The sequence below is a fragment of the Pinus tabuliformis genome, chromosome X (assembly GCF_031772625.1).
Source record: "Pinus tabuliformis cultivar Carrire ecotype Pingquan chromosome X, CPIR1, whole genome shotgun sequence".
NCBI lineage: Eukaryota > Viridiplantae > Streptophyta > Pinopsida > Pinales > Pinaceae > Pinus > Pinus tabuliformis.
The window spans coordinates 1,408,655,800-1,408,666,411 of NC_142308.1; the positions used below are offsets into that span (position 1 = coordinate 1,408,655,800).

The 10,612-nt window shown below is 31.8% G+C and overlaps 1 protein-coding gene across 1 annotated transcript; it reads right to left on the reverse strand.

Annotated features, from left to right (window-relative positions):
* Positions 1-8,704: 8,704 nt before the first annotated feature.
* LOC149145300 (aspartic proteinase CDR1-like) lies at positions 8,705-9,892 on the reverse strand. The gene has a single exon (XM_089452403.1). The coding sequence runs from the start codon at positions 9,890-9,892 to the stop codon at positions 8,705-8,707; it is 1,188 nt and encodes a 395-aa protein (XP_089308529.1).
* Positions 9,893-10,612: the final 720 nt, after the last annotated feature.

Below are 10,612 nucleotides of genomic sequence, written 5' to 3' on the forward strand. Positions count from 1 at the left end.
CAGTAAATTGACACCTTTTCTATTGTCCTCACAGTTTGCATAAAGATAAATAACAACAAAATATTGGTTATTATTATTACATTAAATACAATTATTTCATAAATACAAAAAATTAGTTACAACATCTTTTCAAAAAACTTCAACTTATATTTTCACAAGATAAATAACAACAAAATATTAGTTATTATTATTACATTAAATACAATTATTTCATAAATACAAAAAACTGTTAACAACAAAATATTAGTTATTATTATTACATTAAATACAATTATTTCATAAATACAAAAAATTAGTTACAACATCTTTTAAAAAACTTCAACTTATATTTTCACAAAAAGCAAATTATTTACCAAACCACTAAAACAAAAAATTATTTATAATAAAATAAATGAAATAAAATTCTATTTAAAATTTTATTTAAAAAAAGAATTATAACACTATTGCATTAATCCTATCCATAAATTTATTATGTAACAATACCATGTTGGAAATTATTTATTGGTAAGTGTAAAAATTAAACTACATCCGTAATTATATTTCGAACAAATAAGATTTTTCCAACCTCATGACGAGATATTTATACATAGTATATAACCAAATATTTTATAGTTTGAAATGCTTCACAAACTAGATTTCTCATATTGTATTTGATATAAAAGAAATAAACTGTCAAGTACAAAGAAATTACATGTAAAAAGAAAATTACATGCAAGGGTAATAGGTAGAATACTACAATAGAGTTTCAAGATTAGCAACCTAGTAAACAAAAGTTTATGCAACTCATTAATTTTCAAATTTACGAGAAGTTATACATTCAGGGTGAACACTTTTTAATGTATTTATTTACTAAAAAAATTAGTTCGAGAACTTTAGTACCAATGTAACCTTGAATTCTAAATTTTCTCCTGTTGAAAGTTGGTTAAAAGTCCGGCAAAAGCCAACGCTACAAAATGATAATTGCGCCCATGAAAAGACACAAAAAACTAAAAAACAACTACATTAATAAAGCTCGGTACCTTAGCTTTGTGATAGAAATGTACTAATAATAAGTAATGACCCGAAACTTCTCCACTTTTGGGGCTTCAGTCCCCGGGTTCCACCGTGCTCTACCGCATGTGGTAAAACATAGCAAGAAAAGGCTCCAAGGATTCATTTCTGGATCCAAATGGTAGCAAGGGCTCAAAGCATTTGAAGTCTCCTCCACCTTCTCTTGGCTGTCGTAAGGGAGAGGGAGAGGAATGCATCCTAAATCTCTTGGTTGAATCTTTCGGATGTAAATCAGCTTCCAAATTCCACTTTATATATGTAATAACCACTAGATTCGTGATTTGATGCGATATTTCGTGATACATCTCCCAACGTTTCACTTATTTTCCCAACAATACGTGTAGCTTTAGATTTCTTCCCCTCAAAGACTATTATTCAGTTTAGGTGATATAATTAGAATTTAATTAAATATGATTTTAGTTTAATTTTAAATGTGGTTTACTAAATAGTTTAATTTTATTTCAATTACCTTTAATTTTTAGTTTATTTTTTATTTTAATTTTTATAATAATTTAGTTTAATTTAATTTTGATTTTTAATTAATATGTTTTTATATTATTATATTTTAGTTTGTATTTTAGTTTAAGTCATATAAGTTTTAATTAGGGTTCAAGTTTGGTAATCATGAGGTTCAGTTTGAGTTCGAATTTGATTTGGTCAATAGCTATGAGGTTTGATGAGGTTCCCGAACCTCAATTTTTTTAAGGTTCGCTAAAATTCTAACCTCAAGGTTAAAGGTCCATGAACCTTGTGACGTAATGTAGAGTTTTCAATGATTGATTTATTTACGTTATTTTTTTAATTTGGATATTATTAATTTCATTTAGTTTCAATTAATATGATTATAATTTAGACTTTTAGTTGTTTTAGTTTAGTTTTAAATGTGGTTTAGTTATTTTGTTAGTTTTATTTTAATTAGTTTAGTTTTGTTACTTCAATTTTTATAATAATTTAATTTAGTTTAACTTTATAACTTTATTTTGATTCTTAGATAATATAGTTTTAAAATATTATTTCTTTTTTTAGTTTTTTTTTGTTGGTTGTATTATTAATATACTTTTATATTATTATATTTTAGTTTGAATGAATTTTTTTATTTCTTTTAAGATTGGGTGTATTTTTAATTTCATACAATTTTAGTGAATATGACTATAACTTAGATTGTTAGTTGTTTTAATTTAGTCTTAAATGTGGTTTACCTTTTACTTTAATTTTATTTTAATTACTTCGAATTTTTAGTTGAGTTTTGATGCTTTATAATGAGTTAGGTTTGTTTGATTTCATAATTCTATTTTGATTCTTAGTTAAATACACTTTTATATTATTACTTTTTAATTTGTAGTGTAGTTTTAATTATTTGAATTTTTAATATATTTTTTGATGATGATGATGATGGTGGTGGTGGTTAATGTCCGTTGAGACCAAACAATGGTCGATGGGACCTAAAGAAACAAATTATTTATTTTGATTTAAGATTTTATTCCTATACTCAAAAAGCTTGGAGAGAAGCCTCACAAGCTCACTATAATTTTGACATTGTAAAAGGCTAGGAAGGTCAATATTGTAACAAAGATTGTGAAACTGAGATCTAATGTGGTTGTACACGAGGCACTCTAAGAGGAAGTGGTTTTCATTCTCCATGTTCCTATTCTCACATATATGGAAAATCCTTTCCATCCATGGCATTTTAGGAATTGCCCAACGACCTATTTCACTATGGAGCTCATGAGAATTCGTTCTAATCTTTACTATATTAATTTTCTTCTTTGAGCTAGTTAAAATAGAGAGATACTTTTGATCTTCTAGGGTGGGGTTGATGACCTTCTTATAATAACTTAATTCTCTTTTAGCCGGTAAATCTTTCTCACACCATATTTTTTCTTTGAACTTAGAAGTAACAATATCCTTAATGTTATTTATGTTTTGAAATGCATCATTTTCGTTGATCTCCCAATAGTTTAACCAGGCCCTTGTGTCTTTATCCCACCCTCGATTGAGCCTTAGGTGGTATTGGCTAGAATTTAAAACTAGCTTAGGAAGTCTATGATCATCTATGTTATTGAGTTTACTTTGGTTGTATTATTAATTTCATTTAATTCTAGGTAATATGGTTATAATTCACTTGAACATAGTTTTAGTTCAGTTTCAAATGGAGTGTTTTTTTTGTCCATGGGTCTTTGCATAGATGGTGATCGAGTGCTTTGCTAAGACATTCCTTGATTCCTTGATGTGAAGTTTTAAATGAAGTGTTTTTTTTTGTCCACGGGTCCTTGCATAGATGGTGAGACAGTCCTTGATTCCTTGATGCGAAGTCACCGATGCACTTCCCCACTGGGATTGGGCAATGTTATATTGGACATGATGAAGATGAGTCTTGCCAAGATTACAAAAGTTTTTTTTAATTACTTTTAATTTTTAGTTTAATTTTGTTACTTTAAATTTTTTCATAATTTAGTTTACTTTAACTTCATAACTTTATTTTGATTCCTAATTAATATACTTTTATATTATTATATTCTAATTTGTAATTTACTTTCAAAAATTGATTTTTTACTTTAATTTTAATTAATATGACTATAATTTAGATTTTTAGTTGTTTTAGTTTAGTTTTAAATGTGATTTATTTATTGCTTTAATTTTATTATATTATTAGTTTTTAGTTTGCATTGTTTTTTTTTTTTTTTTTCTACTTTTGTTGTATTATTAATTTCATTGAGTTTTAGGTAATATGATTATAATTTACTTAAATATAGTTTTAGTTTTAGTTTAATTTTCATTACAAGATGTGAACCATGATCTCCATGAAAGTTTTAGTTTAATATTGATTACAATATGGCAACCATTATCGCCATGGAAATTGACAAATTCTCAAGGTGACCAAATTTTATAGATGACATGAGACACATGTCAAAAAAGTTAATAAAACACACAAACTTTTAAATTCTCAAGGTGACCAAATTTTATAAATGACATAAGACACCTATCAAGAAAGTTAATAAAATACACAAACTTTTAAATCAATCAAATACTAACAAATTATTATTTTTAATTAAAATATAAAATACATTAATAATTTATAGAATTAAACATTAAAAGTTATCATTGTTAGTACTAAGCTAATTCAACATTCTTTAATCTATTCGTTGGCAGAGACAGTGTTTTACAAATAACTTTTAATAATATTTTACCTTCCTAAAATTTAATAAACCATTCTCATTCTTAATCATCATAATATATAACTATATTTTAATTTTACTTTAAGATATTAACTTACTCTTTATATATATATCTATATCTATATCTATATATATATATTCATATTTTAATTTTTTTAATATAAATGGGTAAATATAATATCAATTATTGTATCAAGAGCCACTCTACACATAGTATGAGGAAATGTATAAGAGTTAGATATAATGTAAAAAAAATGTTTTTAATATTTTTTAAATATTTTATTTTAATTAAATTTTATAAGTTCTTTTTAAATTTAATGTAAAGAAAAAATGTATAATGGAGATGTAATGGTATAAAATAATGAGTCCATAAACATATTTAAATTTAATTAATAAGCACACAATAACCTAATATTTATAATAAACTTAAAATATAATAAGATTCTAAAAATTGTTGCAAAATCTTGATTTGTGTTGTTTAAACTGGTTTTTTTATTGCATATACGGATTCCCTAACCTTGAAAAATTCTTGGGACACTTTGTAACTTGTGATTTCAATGAATCTCTACCCGATGATATACAAATTATATCAGAAAATAAACTAGAAAACTTTATTACTATCTAATTTATAAATATTCTTTGTTACAATACCACGAGCCAACACCATGGTTTACCATTAAAACCACATGTCCAAAAATCATAACATAGTTTATTTTAATTTTATTTTAAAATTAAATCTAAAAGAAAAAAGTTTGGGTGAGTGAAATCTAAAAGAAAACTTGGAGATATTAACTTATATTTATTTATTCACTAAAGTAAGTGCACACATACATATTAAATGAATAAATAGTTTATGTTCAAAAATGTAATTCCTACTTATCTAAGTTGTGACTTTCTATGTAAAGGAGATTGTTCCTATTCTATAGGAGTGGTTATATCTATATGTCCCTAGTTTGTTGTGTGGTTGAGATATTCTCTCAACCAACTGAATGTGTGTGCAAGACAGTTTCCCTATCTTGAGACACCACTTCTTGTATATATGTAATATCATAATTTATCAATGGAGATAATTTGCATTATCAAATTTTATCTTGGTATCGGAGCCTATAAGGGCTTGGGGCCTTGGCCCCTCCTAGACCGAGGGAAATAGAGTTTGATGAATGTTTTTTTGTTTTTCCCTTTCTTGTTTTCATGTTTTCATGTCCTTTTGTTGCTCCTATGTAGATGCAGTTGGAAAGAGTGTGGTAGATCTTTAAGATTGAGTCGTAAGGCATTGGGAGTAGTGAAGAGCCACGATGTGACTGTGAATTGTAGATCTGTTTTTTCTTAATAGGAGTGATCTTCAGCTTTATTCATAAAAATATGATTGCATTGGATCTCATTAGGTAGATCAGTTGTTGGTAATCGACGAGCATGATTGCAGATCTGAAGTATGGTCGTTGAGGAGGGCTCATTGTTCTGCATATGCGGACCTCTATGGGCACTGTTGCATATGAGTTCATGTGGAGCCATAGAGCTGGTGAACGATGGTGCCTATGATTTTTGGAGGTTTCCCATTCTCGTCCTATGATGTTGCAGATGGATCTCGTTGCTTGGTACACTTGTGAAGAATGAGTTGTCTTTGATCATCGAGTGTAGTTTTGTGGAAGATACCAATCGAGCCATGGTGAGGGCATTGAACATGATGCCGCTAGGTCTTCTGGATGTGTCATAGGAGGTGCGGGAGCACACGAAGCTACCGGGAGACTTCCAGATTCCAATGTTTTGGATTGGCCTGGTGGAAGGTAGATTGGCTTGGGATGGACAGATGAAGAAACTCTAGTTTACGTCGTGCAAGACAACACTGTGTATTGGTCACATGACTCAATTCTGTCAAAACTTCACTAAAATATGGTGTTTAACATCATCGCACATTGCCAAGATGCATGCTAGTATCAGGACTAGGATTGGGATTAAGGATGGGTATGAAATTCACAATATCTTCCCCAAAGTTTGGTCAAGTCTCCAGAAATGAAGTGGAAGATGGAGGAGGACAAGAAGTCACAAGATCTAGTCTTTCCCCAGCCTCGAGCAGATGAAGGGAAAGTATGTTTTTTTGAAGATGAAGAGGACTCAATGGGGGTTTGCACATTCAAGCAAGCAAATGTTTTTTTTGACCCGCAAAATTAGAATTCTAATTATGCTGCCTCTAATGTAGGCAATTTGAATGATCTTAAGTAGGCAGAGTTTTTTTTATTTGTGCATTGTAATCATAGTTGGATTTTTTTAATGGCGGTAATGACAAGGCTTCCAAGGATGCCAAGATTGGCAAGAAAATGGGTGAGCTTCAGCTCGCAGTGCAGTTCATTTGCTCATCTCTGGTGAACATGATGCATAAGTTGCTACCATGGAAGAGGTGGTCGCTCCACTCAGATCGGTTCAGATTGATGGATTGGTAGTATTGAAAATCATGGAGCATTGCAAAGAATGTTTGACTGCGCTTGTCACGAAGCAGCTTTTCGGTTTGGATATTGGAAGCATTATAGAGGCCACCAATTGTTTCCCATTCTCGAGCCATGGAGCGTAGAGGACTGTGGTGATTTGTTTGATTTACAAAACATGAAGATGCTCGAGCTGCACAGAATCTAAATGGGCCGCTAGAAATTGTTGGTCGAATCACAAAGGTAAATGCAGGGGTTTGGGGCTAATGATTATTATTTTTAATGTTGATTTTAATAAGAAGTATGTCGTTTAATGGTATTTTTGGTTTTTATTAAAATGGCATTGGTCTTATCAACTATTTTCACAATTTTGAGGGTGTGTTAGAACTGGTCATTCGAATAATACACAAATTTGTAGTATATCATGAAGCCATGACATTAAGATGGCATCAAAAGAGCTACAAAAAAGATTAAAGGATGATGGACAACAAGGTTAAAGTTTGTGTGAGTTTGCGGAATAGACTCATGATCATGGTGTATTATGAGTCACATATTGTAATTAGAGAAAATCTACATGTCATATATTGTTATGTGTAAGACCCAAACAGGCATACATACCCGTTGTTATGTGTTCCCTCTGCTAGAGACTTTTAACACCATGGAAGAGTGTGTCATGTGGATGGATACAATTGGGTGGGGCTTATTGGTTTTAGACTCCATAAGGTGAAATTTTATATTTAGGGAGTACATCGTGAGGTTGGATGAACCATGTATGTGAAGGACTTCCTAATAGACTGGCGGTTGGAGCAGTTGGGAACCCATAGATTCTGGTAGATGATTGTTCCTTTATATGAACATCGACAATTGCATGAACAAGGTACAAGGTGTAATTACAAGACTCGACGAGATGTAGATCTTGCAGATTGATATCAGGACAAGTAGTCACTAAGGTGGAGTGTTGGAAATTATAATTCCTACTTGTCTCACTTGTGACTTTGTATGTGAAGGATTCTCTTCCTATTCTATGGGAGTGGTTATATCTATATGTCCATAATTTGGTGTGTGGTTGAGATATTCTCTCAACCAACTTATTGTGTGTCCAAAATAGTTTCCCTATCTTGAAACATCACTTCTTGTATATATGTAATATCTTGTGACACCACTTCTTGTATGTATATAATATCATAACTGATAAATGAAGATAATTTACATTATCAAATTTTATCTAGTTAATCAATAGATAGATATTTTGTTAAAATTGTGAAAAAATTAGTCTATCCTCAACACCATTTTCACATAATATAATATTAATTATTCACCATTTTTACATAGTATAATCTTAATTATTGAAGCAGTGTAAGCCAACGGCCTTTGAGAACGCTGAGTTTATTTAGATAAAAGATAACATATATGTCAAATGGAAAAACAATTAAATCAATAAGTAAATATTTTATTAAAATTGTGAAAAACTTAGACTAGCCACATTTTAGGATAGTATAATCCTAATTATTGAAACAGTGTAAGCACACAGCCTTTGAGACAATATAACGCTGTAAAGACAATTCAAATATCTAACACAATTCTTTGATCTCAATCAAGTGTATGTGTAATCTATATGTGATTATTTCAAATTTGGTGAGAGGTGGGACCTTTTCAAAATAAAAATTCTCGAGAGCGTTCAAGCTGTCTCCCACACAATCCTGATAAATGAATTGTATAAGTGGGCAAATCGATTTTCTAACACAGAAACTGACCCTAGCATAGAATCAAACTAACTATTATATATATATATATATATATAAAACGTAAATTCTTGACATGATGTCCAGAAATAGCCCAGAGCAATATTTATTTAGTTTGTAAAATGCCTACAGAATGCTGGGATTTATTTAGTTTGTAAAGTGCATACGGGATGCTTAGCCCAACAGCTCAATAGGGCATGAAAAGCATATAGTTCAAAGGGAGATCTTACACTATGGAACATGTAGGGCGCTACATCAATGACTCAGCCAATGTTTTGCAGGCCCGCTAGCGAAGCTCAAACGATTCTTTTCTCTGTCATACAATATATAGAAGTTGTTCTGCTGAAAGTTTTCCTATGAGAACGGCAGGTCCATTAACAGCAATGCCAGCATTCATCATTGCTAAGCAGAATGTATCAGAACTACGAGAAATTACAGAAGAGAAACTGTTCTCACTAGGCACTACCATGTCTGAGCCACCCTTGAAATGAAATGCAAATGTAGGCCACTGAATATTCGCTAATCCAAACACATTGTAACACAATCCGTAGCCAGTATCAGCTTCATCTCTAGGAGATCTTCGATATCGAATTTGAGAACCAAATACATGTATAATCTGCTTATAAATTGAATCAGCGAAGAGAGAGATAGAAGCGCCCAAATCTATTACGGTTCCACCATTGCCTTGGCTGTCAAATGACGATAAATTGGAGGGCAGCGCAAGGGAATAATGAGGGAAAGTCGATGGGTTGAAGAGAAGGGGAATGTAAGTCAAAGGGATATCCCTGGGAACCGCCTTGTTACCGAGCACTATCTTGCTGCTGTTGTTTACATGGTCAAGGCAATACGCAAATTTATCACCAATAAGGGGAGCAAGCTGGGAAGGCATAGACAGTCCTCCTCTGCCAAATCCTGCAATACCAGCAGCCTGGTTCGAAACCCCTGAACATCCTATTGCGAAGTGCTTTAATTCTCGCCTTCTTCCGTCTTCCAGTGGCAAAGTCAAGGTGTCACTCAGTAGACGCCCCGTCGCGTTTCCAATGCCATAGGTAAGGCTAAAATGTGGACAAATCCGCGAGCACTTCTGGAAGCTTTCGACGCAGCCATGATTCTCGCACTTCGGATCTGCGCACTTTATACGCTCAAGAGAGGATGACCTTCTTGGATAAAAAGCCGTGATGTATCCAAGGCAGTTGTTACAGGTATAATTTGTGGTGCAGGGTGCCCACACCACATCACTGCCAGTGTTCATATTGAGCAATAGATCCTGTGGAGGAGTACCCACCGACAATTTGACGTAATACTCCATGAGGTCGCTGGGATAGTAGAGAGGCTCCTTCACAGTGATCTTCTTTGTAGACCCGCTCTTCACCCTCATCTTCATGTGGAGGGTCATGGACACTCCATCAATTTCATGCTTATTCTCTTCAGACAATGTATAATCAGGAACATCAGCTCTAATGGGGATAATCAGGAACATCAGCTTTACCTTGGAGGCCACCATAGTGCAATTCTTAGGTATAGCTAATCGGGGAAGAATGGGATTTAAGTGGGCGAGTTGATTAGAGATTAAATACTAAGATTAGGTGTGTGATGCCGATGTCCAATAATAAGATTCGATGTGTAATGGGGATATCCAATACTAGCATTACAGGTGTAATGCCTATGTCCAATAGCCTCGTAATAATTAACTTGATGAGAAGGGTAAATAGTGAACTAAAGCGTGTAATGCACATGTCACTCGATGTCCGTTGCCCCATTAAAGTAAAAGTAAAAGTAAACGCTAAGGTAAATAGTGATATGCTTGTTGTCCGCAACCAAGTAGGAATTGCCATCCATTCATCTGCAGTGTGGACCATTGGAGGACATCCATTATCATTTGAACATCTATGATTGATTGATTTAACCCGTTATTTGGATAATAACGGGTTAAATTATTATATAACTTTCCTGCTTCAGGTTTATTGATTTTTTTTTCTTTTATAAAATGGGAAGATAAGGTTTTAAAGATAATTCTTTTTATAAAATAGTTAAGAGAAGGTTTTATAAATATATGTTTTTTTAACTAAACTTATTCTAACTTGTGAAATCAATAATGAATCATTATTATTGCTCGTTACTTTTTAAATGTAAATTGTGAAATCAATAGTGCAGTCCTTATCATTAGTTGTTATTTTTAATAGTGAATCTATTTATATATTAAAAATGCATTTAAAACCACTAA